The following is a 20,076-nucleotide window of genomic DNA, read 5'->3' as shown; positions in this document are numbered from 1 at the left end:
ATTTTTTCTTAGAACGAAAGGAAATAATATAATTTCTTTTCCAAGTATTCGTAAGACAAGCTGAGTAATTACGTAAAATAAGAAGTTTTCCTGCTACAAAATAAATAAAAGCCTACTCCCACACACTTCCTTTCATATTTAAGGACCTTATTCCCAACATTTCGATCTTAAGTCTTTTTAAAGGTCAAAGGTTTCCACGTTTTCAAACCCGAGTAAATTGAAATACTTATGCGTAACTCAAGCGGGGTATGTTTCGTAAGTTTCTTGACAATTTTCGCAACTTTGACGTAGGTAAGGTTTGTGTGGGTGAAGGTATTTTTATAGCAATTTGTTGCGTAATTTGCCGCTAGGTTTCTAGGTATTTAAGATAGGAATAGTCTTATTGCATTACTATGTTAACACACTTAGATAAAAGTAGTGTGTGGCATGTTGTGTCAATATATTAACTGGTTTCATAATTAAAAGTGGCAACACCATTTCCTTTATAGATAGCGCGTTCAATCTATAGTGGAAGTCAATTGAAATGAGAAATTATAATAAACCTACATATATAAACAATTAACTTTATAATGCTGTAATCACATGTTTGTATCATCAAGTTTAACGATAAAACTTTCCAAAACTAAATCCATCTTACTAATATTATTAATGAGCATGTTTAGATGCATTGATGGATGGACATTTGTCTGAAGGTATCTCCGGAACAGCTGAATGGATCTTAATGAAATTTAACATAGATGTAAAACACAGTCTGGAAGAACTCACAAAGTACTCATTAAGTGTTAAGACGGAGTTGCGAGCAACAGCTAGTAGATAATAAATTATCAACCATTGATATCTTTTAAGTATAATTCTCATTTCTAACGTTTCAAAATCATGTATCTGAAATCGTGCTCAATATTAAATTGCTGATTAAAGATTTTTAAATATAATTGTTAGTTACATGCCATTAATAAAAACACGTTTTGATTCATATTTATGTAAATCGAGATAAGTATGACATGAACAAAGACGGTATATATTAAAAAAATAAAAATAGCTTTATAATTTGACCATTAACGATGTCGGAGCGCATATCTTCTGGCTATCTGTATCACGTAGCCTGCCTACAAACTGCAGCTCTGTCAAGGTATTCAGAGGACATCAGCCTATACTTTGTCTGATTTATTATAAACTAACTGTCGCCCGCGATACCGTCCGCAAGAAATTATAAAAAATCTTAATTAGTAGCCTATGTGTTCTTCCGGACTATGTATGCCTAATTTCATCAAAATCCGTTCAGCCGTTGCGGAGATACCTTCAAACAGCCATCCATCCATCTACACATTTGCATTTATTATATAAGCAAGATAGTCAAAAACATGTCGGAACAGGTGAGAGAGGCGCTACTATCGCGTTAAATTCTGTCAGAATATGTATAAAACCTCCTTAGACATAGAAACTGTCAAGCCAGTTGCAGTACAAAGAGGACCTTATGACATTTTATTGTCGTTGACAGGGGGCGCTTCTGAGCTGTCATAATTTAGTTTGACTTATGCCCACCGAGTCAGATGTTCTCGTCGGACTATTCCTACAGAATATATCAATTATTTTACTATGTTACCTAGCGTTACCCAGACGAATAAGAAAATAAAAATCCTTAAACGAAATGTACCTACCGCAGTACATAATCCTTGGTGCTTGATTCTCCGAACGGACAGTCGACCACAAAAAGACACATCACGAATCAATTTAATAGTGCATACAATCTTATCCTCGATTCTAGTATACAAGGAAGTAGTATGTCAAATATAATTTCTAGAACATTGTTCAGCTTCTATTGGTAGTTTAGTGAATTCACTACAAATTCTCACCTAGCATCTACTAGTATAGATCTGAACTTTGCACTAGGTTCTCATTTATAAATTACGTAATGTAAAGCGTTTTCAATGATATAAAACATCAAACAGCCACCTTGTATAGTGCGACTCAAACTTTATGTCTGCTCGCCAGTTCGTACGTGACGTTAGGTAATACGATTTTACTTATCGATTGGACGTAATGGGATGCTTCATCATCTCATCCGTAATCATCATTTACCGGTCGCAGGGCCATATCTAATCCACCTGTGAAATCATGCGCTAGTTTCTAACGAACGGCCATAAAGTTTGAATATTACAATACGATATCTGGAGAGTTTGGGCGGCGGAGATGGCAGGGTGGCAGTGGGCGGCGGCGGGGGTAGAGGGAAGGCAGGCAGGGCGGGCGAGCGCAGAGTGTGAGCGAGCGTGGGCGCCCTTGTCCTTGCGGGAATCGATAGGCGCGCGCCCTGACGAGCTCAGCTGGCTTATATATGTAAACACACACTGAGTACTAAATGTCGACGGTTATAATATTTTTATAACATACGATTGGATTGTTTATATACGTACATATACAGGGTGTGGCTTAAACAAATCTTTCTAATATTATAAATGCGAACGTTTAGATGGATGGATGTTTGTTTGGTATTTCCGGTACAGCTCAACGGAACTTGATGAAACTTGGCAGAGATGTAGAATATAGTCCGGAAGAACCCATAAAATTACTCAGTTTTTTTTAATACCGCGCGGACGGAGTCGCGGCCAACAGCTAGTCAATCATAAAACCAATCCTACCAGGACCTCATAAAGAGTAAAGGTTTGCGCCTGTCGTTTGATTTGCATTCCATTGGGCACTTGGCCAATTAAATTGTTATATTAGAATTAAAATACTATATTACCTAAATTGTCTGAATATGTGCGAAGACGGGGCGAGTCCCGATTATACACTAAAAAGATCTCAGTCAACAAATACCATACTGTGACGTCATAACTGGTTCTTCGTTCACGAGACAAAAAAGTGCCAGTCACATGATATGAAAAAAATTAAAACTGCTATAAAAACTATCTACTTAAATCTGTTTCAATTATAGGGAGAATTTAGGGTTTTTACGTTAATTATTTTAACTATTATTCTGTTTTAAATTATATATTTAACATTTTTTATTATTTCTACAACATTTTAATTTTATGTCGTGTTTCTAGCGATGTCTAATTTTTTTTTAATATCTTATTTAGTGAATGTAAAATAAAAATAAAATCTATGGGTATAATACCAATCATTAAAATAAATAAGCAAATTAACTTCCTAATAAAATGTGACTTAATCTGGCAATACATGTCGGGTACGGTCAGCAAAATAAAAAACATATGGCATAGATAACTTTAAATATAGATACTGGCTGGTAGGAGCAACGTTTTTTTTTATTCCGCTAACAAACATGGCGGCAATAGACAGCAAAAAGAGGTCGCATTTAGTACTAGTATCGAACATGAGATTCCTCATCGGGTTAACAACCTAGATATAATTATAATTCTGCGAATCGCAGTTGGATAGTTTTGAGCTTTTATCTACAAGCTTTATTTAGGCCCTTGTTTCACAATGTCCAAGCTAAGTGCGCGATAACTAACAAATTAATTATTAACAAATTAATTATTAACAAATTAATCTGACAAATAAATAATACATCCTGTCAAAATAGTTGACATTTCACAGCTTTGTAGACTGTCGCCCGCGACTCCGTCCGCGCGAAATTAAAAATCAAACGTAGTAGACTATGCGTTCTTCCAGACTATATTCCACATCTATGCCAAATTTCAGCGAGAACCATGCAGCCGTTCCGGAGATACCTCCAAACAAACATCCATCCATCTATCCAAACATTCGCAAGTTTGTGAAATCCCAACGACCACTTAATTTCGCAAATAACTTCCAAGTATGTTCAGAAATTACATACTCTATGCGCAACAGGCCCTCAATGAAAAAAAATATTGTCATCCATTTTATATTTTTTCTGTATACGTGTATTTCAGCTGTGTAGTGAAAATATGTTTAACTATTCGATTTACATATTATAAATAATCATATCGTACCAGTTTGTGAAAAAAATGATACATTTCAACGGATAAAGAACAAAGGGATAAATAATTGATAAACTATAATTTTGTATGGAGTCAAACAATTTAAAGGCGTAGGATTAAAACTAATATTTATGTTTCCAGTAAAAAAATATTATAAAGTTTGGCAAATGACAGGAAAAATGTCTCCGGGAGTTAGGTAATAAATAGCATAAACAACTAATATCGGACCACTTAACATTTGAAACCAATGTGTTTTTTTTTGTTTGTGGGCGTTAGACCGGGTTCGGTCGATAGAGGGGGTGAACGGAGATAGGACGCCTACGTTCATCCCCCTGTACCCCACACCCCACGCAGCTTCCCCTGACCTACATAGAGGGGGTAGGAACGCTTGCGTACATCGCTTCCATAAAGATCCCGATAATAGAATACATTTTGATCTGAAAATACGTAATTCCAAATAGGAGCGTTCCCGGAATCCGCCATTACGAATAGGCGGTTTATGACAATAATAATGTTATTTGTGAGATCATTAAATATTTACTATAAATAAAATGAATACTTAATAAGGTAGTATGTTATTTTTGAAGCGTCAATAGCCTAATGGTTAAGGGTACGGATTTCCGACCACGAGGTCGGGGGTTCGAAACCCGCCATTCGACTATTGTCGTAAACCATATCCCAGCACAAGCCTAGAGCTTAGTTGGAATGGTAAAATATTAGTAAATTTACAAAAAAATCTGCTAATATTTAAAAAAACAATATGATTATTTTTAATACGAGAAATTTTGACTAAGATATTTATAGAAGTTATAAATTGAAAAACATCGGTTTCAAAAACTAATATAAAACACGATCAACTTTAGCTGTATGGTATAAAAAGCAATTAACTAAAAATAAAAACTGATTAATTGGGTAACAGGTACGAATTCCTAACTTACGTAGACAAAGTTTTCGTACAAAATTACAAAGCATTGTAAACTCATAAAGTTTAAATTAGAACTTAGGCAATACTTAAACTTAAAGGGCTTCTATTGGATTTGAATCGTATATACCGTCGTGATGCTAAATATATCACAGCGTTTCGAAATTACTGTGAGCCTAGCACGAATAATTGTGGCAATCGCCATGGTATCGTCATCGACGAAATTTGTGCAGCGTATTGGGCGTAAAGTACACCAAAAATCTCATACTAATTTTGACATAGTGATACAAAGGCGATCACAAATATTCGTATTAGACCCGCTGTACTATTATTATACACTATTGTTAGATGTATTTTCTGTTTCGTTATGAATGAAAATGCTTAAGCTATCCTTAGCACAGTCGAGAAGTTTTTATAAATTACGGACATTTCTTGATATCAAATGCACTAATTGAAAAGGATACGAGCAAATGATTAAATAAATAATTAAATTATCCAGTATCCGGTTATCGTGTATAAACGTATAATACTACCGTGGTTCACATATGTTATTTCTACCGCTACGAAAATAAAAAAGCTTAAAATAAGGACATGCGGGCCCTTAAAAAGTACTCGAATTACTGACGAGTACTTCCCTTCAACAAGTCTTCACGAAGACGTAGTGAACCAAATTAATAGTACTGCGTATGTAGAATGGGTACTACGCAATAATTTATTTAATCTACAATCGCCCTTTCAAAAAAATCTTGATTTTTACGTTGTGTCAAATTTATCTTAAAATAATTTCATTGTGTGTAAAAAATTTATTTATTTTTCAATAATTTATGTACATCTAAAAGACTGATATACTGTTCAAAACGTTATATCTCAGAAACGGTGGCGCTTATAAAAAGTTAAAATACGCGAAAACTCATTTTCATGAGCTTAACGTAATGATGGCACGAGTGCCCGTGATATGCAGCATGTAAAGATTTCCAAATAAAACGTAGAAATATCATCTACGAGGAAGTAAGGGACAATCGTGTGATAGTTGAGCGCCGTACGCATCGATATTCAATACTTTTTCTTTAGAAAATTTATTTACTCATACAAAGAACATTCAAGCAAAAAAGAAAATATCAAACGAAAATGTCCATGAATATCGAAATATTGACAAGTGTGCGCCGCGACGATCGCAAGGCTGGGCGGTGCCGAGTGGACGAGGAGTTTAGTAATGCGCGTCAACCTTTAAGCGAACTATGCGACCAAAAGAGGTAAATACTTTTCTTCAAAAACTAAGAGAGTGTAAAAAGTCACTCAGCTTACCTAAAACTATATAGTTAATCTATTACGAATTACATCGAAGACATGAGACTTTGAGATGTAGACTTTAAAAACGTATGAGGCAACCGAAACACAAATCAAAGGATATGCTCTCGTTCATAAATTTTTTGTTTGGTTACATAACGCTACCATCTTAACTAGGGCTGGCAGCTTTCAATAAATATATCCTAAAAACAAATGTGGTGTAAAACAGCAATGTTAATTATTTAGCCAATGTCGAAAAAGTTACTCGTTTTACAGTACTCACTCTACACCGTGTAAACCTGAGATGGCAACCCTAATCTTAAATGATTATCTTAACGTACTGCCTACAATAAAAATGAAAAACACATGTGTCCTTGAAGTCATGAATAGATTCATTTAAATACACTTCAAGTTTTTATAAATCCAATGGTACCTATGTAAACCGTAAAATGCGAAAACATTGCTGTTAATGTATTGTTAGTTTATATGTTAAATGAAAATTATTGTTACACTGACAGAATTACAAACGAGGTCTTCTTGTACACTAAAATAAGATATCCAAAAAAATAACTTAAAAATTACGACTATTAACTATGAAATCGTATGATTTTGTACCTAATTTGTTATGCATAAAGTATAGTTTTGAATTTATTCATTACGATATGAATAAGGAACAATACAAGTTAAAAAGAAATCAAAGGATTATTTGTTTTAGCGATCAATGGTGAACGCGATGACGTGAGAGGCATGTTAGAGCGCAAGGTGATGTGGCCAATTATACTATAGGTGTTACACGAACAACAACTATTCGCATTGGTTTACTGCGAATAAATTACAGCACATCTGCCCACGCTAACGTCCGTTGTTTACATTGCTATACCGACCAACATGTATAATGCAATTTTATTTGTGAATTGGAATCGACATCTATGAGCATCATACAATATGGTTTCCGGATCACATGAATGTAACCAAGCAATATATTTGGATTCTATGACTAATAAAACAATAAATTTATAATTACCTTACAAATGGCTTGTCCTCGCACCGGTTTGCTTTCACTCCCGGCCCGTATTGCGCATTTATCCCTATAGAGAAGGTGTTTCCAGAAAGAGGGCGCGCAAGAGACCAGCCGAAGCGGCGGCGCGCGGCAGAGTCGCGCGGCCTCGACCTTGGCCGTCAAACCAGCGCATGCGTCCCGCGCCGCGCCCCGCGTCCCCTGCCTCTCCCTCCTCGGCCCCCGCGTCTCGCCAATTATGTCATTATGTTTGCTGCTGTTGTATTGCCAAACAGAGACGCGCTCCGCTGGACATAGATCCAGATATCAAATATGTTTGCTTTTCAGTTCTCTAAATTTTTAAATGGTAAACGCTACTACCATAATAGGTAGGACAACATCTACACGTTAGTGAATACTGAATAGCAAAGTATCCTTAATTCAATTTAATTAGTAACTTATACCTACCTATGTAGCTTACTTTTGCCTTGACTACCAAGAAAGTAGATGAAAATGAAAACGTTTCATTGAAAAACCACTTTTTAAATGAACAAAATTCTGACAAAGATTAAAAACTAGTAAACTTAGAAGCAGCTCGTATATAGATCCTATCATGGCCGTCGATAGAGTGGGAAAGGGGATATTGAGGGGGGACTCCCTCCCCTCTAGACCAAGCCTAGATCATCGGATGGCGACGCCCATGAGTCCTATAATGAATATGTATTAATTATATTTCCTTTCGCAGTTTTTATACAGAGATAAATAAAGTCAACAGGCAATAGAGTTCTATTATTAACGTATTTGAAAACTACTACAAAAAAGTTCAGTCCAACAAGATTTTTAAAAATTAAGGTAGTTATCAAAATAAATTAAACTCTTTACTGAATTAAACATTTTTGCAGATTTATTTTGACAATTAAATTCGTACAAAAAAGTAAGAAAACCTTTTGGTTTCTTCATTCCGAATGTCTAGAAAATTGTGTGATTTATTAAAGCGACATCTACTAATGTTAAATTAAAACTCAATGTAAAAGAGACAATGGACTTAGAATAACTATTCGTCACAAGATGGCGCTTTGCAGTCCAAGTAAAGCGTAATGCTTCCAATTCTGAAAAACAAAAACTTTACATTATATGGGAATGACAATATTATGATACAAATAGAAAAATATTTTCATTATAAAAAAGCATGAATCCGATGAATTAAAGGAAACGGCCCATTTTAAAGTAATTAACGTACACACATAGAATGTAAACAAATATGTATTATTCAAAATTATTACAAAAAAAACACTCTTATGGTATTGCTTATGTTTAAACATAATTTACACATGTTACATAATTTAAAAATATGAATAAATTAAAATTTAGAAATAACACTGGCTGGAGACGGGAGACTTCGTCGATGTTCTCGTATGAAGCCTCTGTTGTCATTTCCTTTTTCTGATTCTACGTCACGAATGGTATGATTGTTCTCACTTGTTTTCTTCCTAAAAATTCAAGTAATTCAATTAAGTTTTTCAATTATCTCATAGATGGCGCTATTCCAAATGTGAAAATAAAATATTGCTTTTTCATTCTAATGCCATTTTTTAGGATATTTTGTTTTAATGTTCTCCTATGATATCTAAATTCGATTATGCTTTTCAAGCTGAACAAAAGTTAAATTTAAGATTAATACAGAAAATATTTCGTAAAAGTGGCTAAACGCCATCTATCGCCGGCAGTCGTCAACACAAGACATGTCGCTGAAATCATTTAGTCATCTTCAGTTTGAAATTTAAATCAACCTATGGAATAGCTAAATATCTTAATAAATACAATGTGACATTTTTAACTTATGTTTAGGATTCATACTTACCGTTTTATGAAGCACAAATTAAGTAAATTGTTGATTGGTAGTTCAAATATAAGAAGAATGTATAACGCAGCAATGCTTCCCATTATAATAACACCACCCGTCTGTATTAGCTGGAAAAAATAATATGTGTTTGTATCGCATATTAATTCGTCTTATTATTACAATCATGACACTAATCTTGGGTTTCCAAAACCAAAATCCCCGTGTTGAACTGGTTGTCTCTGTTTTGTCAAAGATGACGATATGTTTCATATAGATATTTGATCTCAGAAATCAACGATTAGTGTAATCTATATTAGTTTTTGAAAGCTTGGCTATGTTTGACGCGTTTTTACAACTTCGTAAATATATTTCCAATTTAACTTATGCTAAGTTTAGCGTATTTAAATTCAAGATCGCAAGATTTTAGTCTATTGACGTCCCAGGGAACGCAATACATTCAGACATTATTAATTAAAATCCTTTAGCGGGAATAGCGCGCTTTTGAAACCAAGTCAAGTGTCAGAATGATTAGTGAGGGGACATAAAAGTTGATATTTACAGCTAGTGTTGCGCCGATACACCTGCACAGTGTCGGATTTTCTTCCTAACAATACTCACGAATAAGAAAGTGTCAGCGCGCTGTGACCCTCTGGCGCTAAACACGTTGCGGGCAATGATCGAGGAGTGCGTGAGGTAAAGACCGTAGCTCAGCCGGCTCAGCGGTGCCCACGGGTACCAGCTCAAGAAGCCCTTTATTAGAGCTGAAATACACAGTTACATCATGTATAATTATTCCTGGTAATATATAAGATAAAGCAATGTGAAAGCTAACTACAAATAATTTAATTAAAAACATCACTAATGTCTTATACGTATGTTTGTTATTGGCCAGTCGATGATCTAGAATACGTCTGGGCGATGTACAGGTGCCCCTCTTTGCCTTCTTTGGCTTATTTGTGGCTAAAAATTCCTCTGAACCCTACGAAAGTCCGAAAACGCTTTACGTCATTCAAACTTTATGAATAATTACCGCACTCATTGTTAAGTGATCACTAATCGAACTCCTTAGAATAGATTGAGTAAGAGAACAATAAACAAGTGAATGTTTGGATTGAGGCAAACAATTTATAACCCAGTTATGTAGAGAAAGGTATTACTTACGTACGTGTCCCATAGAGCAGCATAAGACCAGCAGTGCAATACTACTGGCGAACAGAGGACGCTCAAGTGTAGCGTACACAGTGCCGGCCACTAACTCGTAGCTACGCCATACATATGTCGCTCCGTATAACATTAAACCAAACATTACCACTAAAGATATGCAAGCGCCCAATACGGAGTATTTCTGAAAATAGACAAAGTTTAAATGGATGGAGGTATGGGTAGATGTTTGTCACAAGGTTTCTCCAGAACGGCTAAAGGGTTTTCTTTGAAATTTGGCATAGATAGAACTAAAAATCTGGAAGAACAATTAGGTACACTAGTTAAGTTTTTTTACGAAGTCGCGGATGTTTACTTGTAGAAATAACAATTGCTTAATTAGTCGCGAGATCAATAAAATGGTTTAATTCGTAACTTACGCGGGATATTCTTTTAATGTTGCCGATGGCTTTGCAGTGAGCAAAGTATAATCCGCTGAAGAAGCCGACAAGGTAGGCAGCATAGCGCGTGTGGCTCTTGATGTACGTCAATTGGAACTGCCGCTGACTTCTGGGGCTCGATAGGAAACTGTCAAAGATGATTGGTGTAATTTTATTTCATCATGTCTAAGCGAAGGATGTGAGGAGGGGAACATTTCCCATCCTTCGCGTCCTTTCCTTTGAGAATAAGAGTAGGTAATGCATCGATAATTGAGGATATCTATAAAAAGTATGATTAAAAACGTGTAAAATTTTCCGTATCTGTCGGCAACAATACTTATAGCCAGCGGTCGCTTCGCTATTTCGGCAAATTTACGTGGTCACTAGCTCGTTTGCCACTTAATAAGTAAAAATAAAAGATTTTATCTTTAATATAAAATTCTCGTATCTCAATGTTAATTACCATACTCCAACGAATCGGCTTCACCGATATTTTTTATAGTTTTATGTGCGTATTCAGTAGGTCTGATAAGCGGCTGCTATCTATTTTTTAATCCCGCGCAGACGGAGTCGTAGGCGACAACTAGTAATTACATAAGATCAATGCGGTTGCAAAATGGTAATTTTTTATCTTTATATATCATAAGGTGGTAAACGAGCGAGCGGCCACCTGATATCGCTGAAATAGCGAAGTGACCGTTGTCCATAGACATATGCAATTGCATATGCGTTGCCTACCTTTAATCGACGGAGGAGAGGATGCACAGAAAGAAAATATTTTCTCTTTCCATGCATCCTCTCATACGGAAAGTCGACTTCCACTTCCCATCCTTTCCTTATAAGAAAAAGGGCGGGAAGGAAATGTGGACAAAATAAGGCCTCCGGGACGCAATTAATATTATTTCAAACTTTAAAATTTTTGAATTTTGTAAAACATCTAGAAACTTAAATAAATTAGTATGTTTTATTTTCATATTTAATATGACATCATAATTTATCGTATCATAGAGTTACATAAAAAAATCCATTAACAACATTGTCTAAAAAATTAACAAATAAATATTATTTATGACGTAGGGAACCACAATTTGCATGATGTCTGCAAATGATTGTGAAGATAGTCATCTTTGTTCGTGTTATTAGTTGTTTTTCATTTTTAATTATATCAATTATATGATTACTATTCGTGTCTATGAAGTTGTAACAATTATTCAACGGAAATATTGCGCTTTGGATGTAACACAATTGATGCTGTTTTCTCTATCGATAACAATTGTTAGGAAGAAAATCCGACACTGTGCCAGTGTGTGCAACACTTGCCTTATTAAAATGTCACTTTGTTACGAAAGAGCGCCATTCGCGTCAAATGATTCTAACTAATAATGTCTAAAACAATGGACATGACTTTCTTGCTTTACTCATGTGACAATTTTTATAAATATCCGCCACACCTAGACTGGTTAATGCTAAAATCTAGTTAATTAACAATTAAACGACTAAACAGCGAAAATATAACTTTATGCAATATTGCATCACAAATTATAGCATAACTTTAATACTTAATGTAGTTTGTAATATAAATACACTTATAGGTCTAATTAATACCATATTAATATTACTAATATTATAAATTGGATGGACGTTTGTTAGAAAGTATCTCCAGAACAGCTAAACGGATCTCGATGAAATTTGGCATATATGTAGAACATAGTCTGGAAGAACACATAGGCTATTAAGTTCTTTTTAATACCGCGCGGATGGAGTGGCAGGCGACATCTAGTATAACATAGAAATACCTCATTAATCTACCTAATATTATAAATTGGAATATTTAGAAGAATGGTTTTCGATGAAATTTGGCACAGTGTTGTCTATGTGTTTTTCCAGACAATGTTCTACAACATAGTCTGGAAGAACATATAGATTATAAAAAAAAAATATTCCGCCCGAATGGAGTCCCAACTAGTTCGCTAGTTAAAGTTTAAGAAAAAAATATCGGAAGTTATTACTTACTCGTACGTGAACAGTTGTATGGGTGGTAGATTGTTGTAATAGTTGACTAAAGCAGGTGAGACGAGAGCGCCAATAGAAACGACAACAGCAGAAACAACACCCATCTTCGGTTGAGTTCTGTACAACCAGTACAGTAGTAATGTAACCACGAAGAAATGAAAGTCGCATGGTATGTACCATGACACAACAATACACTGAAACAATTAAGAAAACACTAAAGTTAATGTGATGGCTGGCTATTTGTGAAAAAAAAAGAAGAAAACGACTTCATATAAATTAGGACACCACGATAAGTGTAGCTTTCGAACATAAAGTAATATAACAAACTTCATAAATATACGGAACTGACAAAAACTTTTGATAAGTCACGTGATTGTCACGCACCAGTTCCATACATTTTTGAAGTTCTTTATGGAATCGCTTCGAAGCGAATGCACCAAGACTTATTTGGCAGCGGTACTCAAACTTTTTTGGCAACGGAACATTTTTGAGGAAGAGGACTATTTGACGGAACATAGGTTCTAGTTCTAGATGTGATTTTTCTAGGACCTAGAATATACAACGATAGATTTAATTGTAATATTCAAGATCGTGTCTAAACTTTCTTTAAATAGTTAACAATTTTTACCTCTGAAAAGGTGTAGTAGTACCTCTTTGGTATTTTGGGCTTTTCTATGGTAACTAACATAAAAGAAATGACCACGAATGAAACTGTAATTTTGAATATGGAAAGAATTATCTCTGGTTTTCCAAAAATAATATAAATGATTACATAAAAATGATATAACTTTAGCTATTAATTACTTTAAACAATTTGCTATCAAATGTCAAAAGATATGCAACAGCAAGCTTTTATGAATAAAAAATAAAAAAAGATTAAAAGAATTCACAAGATTGATTGCGTATTTAAATTTTTAATAGTATTCAGCATCTAACATACTTCATCCTATCATACTCATATAATAAACTAATATTATAAATGCGAATGTTTAGATGGATGTTTGTTTGAAGTTATCTCCAGAACGGCTGCATGGATCTCGCTGAAATTTGGCATAGATGTAGAACATAGTCCCTTATCCATCCCTCCGATGATAATAATATAAGCAAAAAAGTAAAGAGATTCAATGTGTATGGCTACAAAGGTAGAGAAAAACCAATAAAAGTATGGAATGACTGTGTGAAAGAGGATATGCGTAGGAAAGGGGTAGATTCGGATATAACGGGTGATATAGATGTATGTAGGAGTAGTACATATTGTGTCGATCCTCAATAGGGATAAGGCCAGGTTGATGATGATGATGATGATGATGATGATGATGATGATGTAGAACATAGTCTGAAAGAACACATAGGCACTTAAGTTATTTTCTTATCAACGCGGTCGGAGTCGCCGGTGACAACTAGTTAGTTACAATTTCTTACTGATTACTAGTTTTAATGTGTTTAATACAAAACAAACTATTTATCTTTTACATAAGAGTTCTTTGGAAAATAAAAAGAGTTAATTACATTTCTATTTATCTTGAACTGTCAATAGTAAGTATATAATACATATATAATTGAATATAATTGAACGCATTATAAAGTTACATGCGAATGAATCATTTGCTATTCACATAATATAGTAAACTAGCTGTTGCCCGCGACTCCGTCTGAGCGGATTAAAAAAAAACTTAATAAATAGCTTATGTGTTTCTATAGACTATGTTCTACATCTGTGCCAGATCAGATCCATACAGCCGTTCTGAAGATGCTTTGTAACTAGCATCCACTCATCCATCTAAATATTCGCATTCATAATATCAAAAGGATGGGAATGTAAGATTGTTTGTCACGTTTCCGTGAATTCATAGGAAAAAGGAATAACTGTATTATTTACACTAAATTTTTTTTTAAATATTCGAGTCTAGTAGTTAAGTGTTTTTTTCTTTTGCGCGGACGAAGTCGGAGGCGATAGCTAGTATATCATATAAATTATTACTTACAATATTCTCGGAGTCAATATAATTATTGAGCATGAGTAGACTGAGCCACCAGTTCTTGCGGCATTGGTCGGTTTCTAAAGCTATAGCCCTGCTCCACAGAGGTCCTGACCCAGTAAACGGGTACACAGAGCAAACGAAGAATATTATATATGCGAAAGCCACTGTCAATCTGCAAAATAAAATAAATGATAATATTTTTTTACAAATTGATAAATTAAAATAAAATGCAGTTGAACCCGGATAAGTATTTGTCCGATTCGCACGGACGACCTCCAAAAGCGAGTAACTCTGATTAAAGAGAAATCTGTATACGCGAGAAAAAATATCGTTGTCAGTTGAACTCTCGATCCATGTTCGACTGTTTTTTCATTTCAATCCAACGTTATTTTAAGTAAACAGAGCAACATCAACTTCTACATATGAAAGTCCAAAAGGTCTTGACAGACAGACCGACGGACAACAAAGTGATAAGAGTTCCGTTTTTTCCTTTCGCGCTACGGAACCCTAAAAATTGAATTTAAGAACTTTAGTGCCAAATGTACATTTTTTATGACGAAAATATTTCGGTTATGGATTAGTACAAATAAATAAAATTATATGAGAACTGTGTTTAGCATTAATGGAATAAATAATATTTTACATACCTAACGTATCTTTTCAGAATGAGAATAAATAAATTAGGCATCTTCTTGAAAGTCGACAATGTATTTGCTGATAGAAAACCTGATAGAAGGAAAAATGTATCCACGAACAAATCGTTGTGAAGTACCAACAGGCCGGTGAAGGATACTGCATCCTGGAAAATTTATTTTTCTTTACTTGCGAACTAAGAGTCTTATAATGGTCGCTAAAGATGACCCTAAATCTGATCAGCAAGGCAGTAGCGCATGCATTAACTGCATGGGCTCACGGTGTGCTGTGCTAATTTTGAGTGCTACTGTAGTGTACAGGCATAATGTAAGCCAGGTATCTGTATAAGTTTGAGATAGAAATCTGTACTAAGGAAAGAAGTTAAGTATTGTTAAACTGATTTCAAATGTAGTGAATACTAAAAATTTTATTCTTGTTAAATGTTATTACAGTTTTTTTATAACGATGATGTAGAACATCGTCTGGAAGAACACGTAAGCTACTAATTAAGTTTTTTTAATACCGCGCGGACGGATTCGCTGGCGATAACTAGTATATTTATATTGATAAAATGAAAAATCTATTATTTAACGCAACGCGGATGAAGTCGCGGGCATTAAATTTTATCATAATAGTTTTTTAGGCATTAAAAGAACTGGTTGTTGACGTACATTTTTATTACGATAAAGATTCATTCTATATTAAGGAAATAAATGTTATGATACACGTATTTACGATGTTCTCAAGTCATTGTCTTAAGTTTCATATTTTTTTTAAACAAGTAATTATATGTTATACTTTGATGCTCTGTTGCTAATAATATACTTAGGATATACTTAATTAATAGTCATCATCATCAGCTCACTATACGTCCCTATTTAGGGGCTCGGACCCTACCCTATGTCATGGTTGACTAGGCCATAGTCAACCACGCTGACTCATTTCGGTACTTCAAACATATCTTTGAATTTCTTCTCAGATATGTGTAGCATCACGATGTTTTCCTTCACCGTAAAGATGTCGGATAAATGTACATATGGAAAAACACATTAGTAAATGGCAGGATTCGAAACCAGGACTTGTAGATTACAAGTGTTTTAACCCCTGAGCCGCCGACGTTCAATTAATTAGTAGTACGCAGATTTTATTTGCATAAAACATATTCATTACTATTCATACCGATATTAAAAAAAAATAATTGTATTTTTATACTACGTTAGGAAAAACAATTTTTTTGGCATACAGTATGAATGAACTTGCCCGCACATAGAAGGTATATTCTTATAAAATAAAATTCGTTGTAGATTTGACATTTGATAATAAAAATAAAAATAATTTAAATATAGATTTTTATAGTAAAAATATTTTCCATACCTCGTCAACTTGAGCTCCGTTACTAATGGGTCCTCCGTTTGCGATACCGAACTGATGATCCATAGTAATTAAACACATACTTAAAAATCGTATACCATAGAAAACATCCAATCCACTCTTATTTACTTTTAATATATCTGCATAATTGTTTCTTAGGCATAATGCCTTTAGAACTTGATTTTCTGAAATAAGTTTACTTTGACGAATTAAGTATATCAATGTAAAAACGAAGTATATGTCGGTAGGATTAGAAAAAGTATTTTAAAATTGTAGATATAAAAAATTGGAATTTAGAGAATTTGAAATGAAAAATTGACATATATAGTACGTCTAAATATTATTGTAATAATTACTAAAACATACTTACTCATCGAATTATTGTCGGAATCTTTAGTCCTTTGTCGTATGTATGTACATAATAATATAAGTCCAGTAAATAAAATCGTAAATGTGCTAAAAAAAAAAGAAGATTATATAAATTTATAATTACCTACTAATCTTATTAAACAGCATTTCGTACGTGGAATTTGTTATTTTATACTCTCTAGAGATTATATTTCTTTCCCTTTTTCTTATAAGGATCGGTGGTGGAAGTGGACTTTCCGGATGTGAGGATGCATGGAAAGGGAAAATATTTTCTTTCTGTGCATCATCTCCTCCGTCGATTAAAGGTAGGCAACGCATATGCAATTGCGTATGTCTATGGGCAACGGTCGCTTCGCTATTACAGCGATTTCATGTGACGCTCGTTCGTTTGCCACCTTTTGATATAAAAGATACTTTTCACTTTATAATATATTTTATTTTGTACTTTCATCAAACTAGTGTCTTATGATTGACTTTTTTCTCATCATAAGTAATAAAAACAGTACTTACATAAAAGAATAGAAGAGAGTATCGTACTGTCTCGGTTTGTCACCGCTCTGACAAGGATCTGGTACCGAAATCCTGGCGCGCAGACCTGCCGCGCCAAGGTGACTATGTGCCAGTAGAATACCAAACAGCCTCTGTACCGATTGCCGCTGGCAAGACCTTGGTACGCATAGGCCCCAGGACAGGTGATTCAATGGTCGCATGAACAAGGATCGGTGCTGGTTTAAAAATTACTTGTGAGTATATGTAACGACTTTAAAATGTCACAATGCCGCGAAAGCAAAGTGAAACCGAAGCGAACCCAATTTCGAAATTAGCTCTTATATGGTTCTTCTCACTTTGCCTGTCCTTAGTATGTCAACAAACTGGGAGATATAAATTAAATGGATGTCTTCTGTTGTAATATATTTTTAAAATGTATAATTCCTTTTTATATTATAAGGTAATTAAAAGGCAAAATAGTAAGCGGTCATCTCAATGCTTTCTCAAATTCAATAACAATGTATGTTAAGCGAACGCATACAATTCATACATTTATACGTACCTCAATAATATCCAAAGCTGATTGATAAGGGTTAGCGAGATCTTTGCTTCGTTTCCTAGGAGCTCTATCAGATCTTTCTAGAACAATATCTGCGAGGCAGTACTGTGTCCTTAAATCTGGATAGTTGTTATGCCAAGGCGCGTCCATGCATTGATCGAAGTTGCCCAAATGGAAGCCATTACCGAAAAGAAGACCTTGCGGTTCTGATGATATTGAATCCCATTCTACAAATACGGAAACAATTAGAAATCCTTTTAGTATTAAAAGGATGTTATCCTGTTTATTTTCTACTTACGCCACACAGCCCAAAGCGTGAAATTTTGTAAATTTTGTAACATTTGTAATGTTTGGTTCAAACATGGTATTTCCTCTGAAGTCCAGTTATGGCTCTTCAATGCGAATAACACATCATCTAAGTACACACCGCGTTCCTCTTCCGTAAAAGTCTTCAAAGATTCATATTTCTTTTCATTTATTTTATAATGTGAACTCGTAACTTTTGGTGATTTTGTTGAATTTGTATTTTTAGTAACATAACTATTAACACTCACAATAGCGAAGGTGACAAATAAATAAATGTTTTTCATGATATATGTTTCCTGCATCCAGGTTCATTATAAACTGAATAAAAGAGTCATGTCTGACATTATAAATGAATAAAATTGCATAATCAAGTCAGGCGATCTGCGAAGGCATCGATGATTAGCCATTGTTTTTTTACAACCACCTAAGTGCAATAATGTTAAAATTAATTAACATATTCATCGCAGATTTGCGTGTTACTTTACACAAATATTTAGGATTTCAAATAGTCCTAATTCTTTAGGTATTTCAATAAAAATATTAGCACAATCAGATATAAAATCACCTAATGTATTATTGTGTGGATGGATGTTTGTTAAAAGGTATCTCCAGAACGGCTCAGCGTAACTCGATGAAATTTAAAATAGACTAAGAACGTAATCTGGAAGATATAGGCTCCAAATTAAGTTTGTTTTTTAATTCCGAGCTGACGAAGTCGCGGGCGACAGCTTGTTTTAGCTGTCCTTGTATGATAACCAAATTAATGCACCATCTCGTTCACCTTGGGGTTATTTTTTGACAACGTATAAACTTACCTTAATTTGTGTCAGCATATTTTTTTGGCGACTCATCTTAACGAATCTTTTTAACAAAACTCAATTTATGTTTAACTTGGTTCACCCCGTGTTAATGCTCTCAACCATAAAACTTATACAGCGCCATCTATACCTAGATTTGAGCGTTTGTGTATAACTTAACTCAAACTTGAGAGGATCAAACTGAATTTCGGCAGCAATGTTTTTTTTTAAATTATAACATAGATGGCGTATCAGGCTTATACAAACAAATGTGGATAAGTTTAAGTTTACTTGGTTGTTAGTTACTGTAGTCAAATAGCCTTTTATGCTTCTACTGTTGTAGTTTTAATGTCTCGTCGGGTCGGAACATCGTGCAAGTTGTAGCTCACACAATTTGGGTGTAGCGGGGCATAGCAGGATGCTGAGATATTTGAATTTTTTTTTTATATCACAAGGTGGCATACGAGCGAGCGGCCACCTGAAATCGCTGAAATAGCGAACTGACCGTTGCCCATAGACATACGCAATTGCATATGCGTTGCCTACCTTTAATCGACGGAGGAGAGGATGCACAGAAAGAAAATATTTTCCCTTTCCATGCATCCTCTCATCCGTAAAGTCCACTTCCACTTCCCATCCTTTCCTTATAAGAAAAAGGATGGGAAGGGAAAGAGGACTAATTTTGGCCTCCGGGACGCACACTCATCAGACGAAACGCGGAATTGCTTCCACTTGACGCCTGTCTTCTGTGTGGTCGTGGTATTTCACCGGGCGAGCCGGGCCGATTCGTGCGAAGATGTTAAAGCGGGCTCTACCACTGTCAAATGAAATGAACTATACTAATTATTATGTTTTGTAATATATTTATTAATAAATAATGTCTACATCTAATAAATATCTACACAAATAACTATACATTCCACTATTAAATATCTTTTAACTCGTGAACATTTAATAACTAAAATACAATAAAGTGCAATTATTTAATAATAAATTACTGAGTAACAC

At 34.6% G+C, this 20,076-nt stretch overlaps 1 protein-coding gene and 1 long non-coding RNA gene across 2 annotated transcripts in view; both read right to left on the bottom strand.

Annotated features, from left to right (window-relative positions):
- The window catches only part of LOC106120083 (uncharacterized), a 43,285-nt gene extending 36,014 nt beyond the window's left edge, over window positions 1-7,271 (bottom strand). Inside the window, exon 1 of the long non-coding RNA XR_001227985.1 lies at window positions 7,154-7,271. This is a non-coding gene — a long non-coding RNA (uncharacterized LOC106120083). The remainder of the gene's footprint in view (window positions 1-7,153) is intronic.
- Window positions 7,272-8,261: 990 nt separating this feature from the next.
- On the bottom strand, window positions 8,262-18,564 carry LOC106120009 (nose resistant to fluoxetine protein 6). Its single transcript, XM_013315162.1, has 13 exons — window positions 18,264-18,564; window positions 17,969-18,192; window positions 17,428-17,642; window positions 16,919-17,004; window positions 16,552-16,733; window positions 15,192-15,343; window positions 14,548-14,716; window positions 12,563-12,756; window positions 10,550-10,697; window positions 10,131-10,314; window positions 9,588-9,730; window positions 8,988-9,097; window positions 8,262-8,616 (listed from the first exon to the last, which is right to left on the bottom strand). Exons 1-13 carry the CDS (start codon window positions 18,553-18,555, stop codon window positions 8,487-8,489), a joined length of 2,229 nt encoding a protein of 742 aa, XP_013170616.1. The 5' UTR covers window positions 18,556-18,564; the 3' UTR covers window positions 8,262-8,486.
- Between the last annotated feature and the right edge of the window lie 1,512 nt (window positions 18,565-20,076).

The sequence above is a fragment of the Papilio xuthus genome, unplaced genomic scaffold, assembly GCF_000836235.2.
Source record: "Papilio xuthus unplaced genomic scaffold, Pxut_1.1 DF826961.1, whole genome shotgun sequence".
NCBI classification, from domain to species: Eukaryota; Metazoa; Arthropoda; class Insecta; order Lepidoptera; family Papilionidae; genus Papilio; species Papilio xuthus.
The sequence above is the reverse complement of the archived record's forward strand: the minus strand, read 5'-3'. Positions and strand labels throughout refer to the sequence as shown.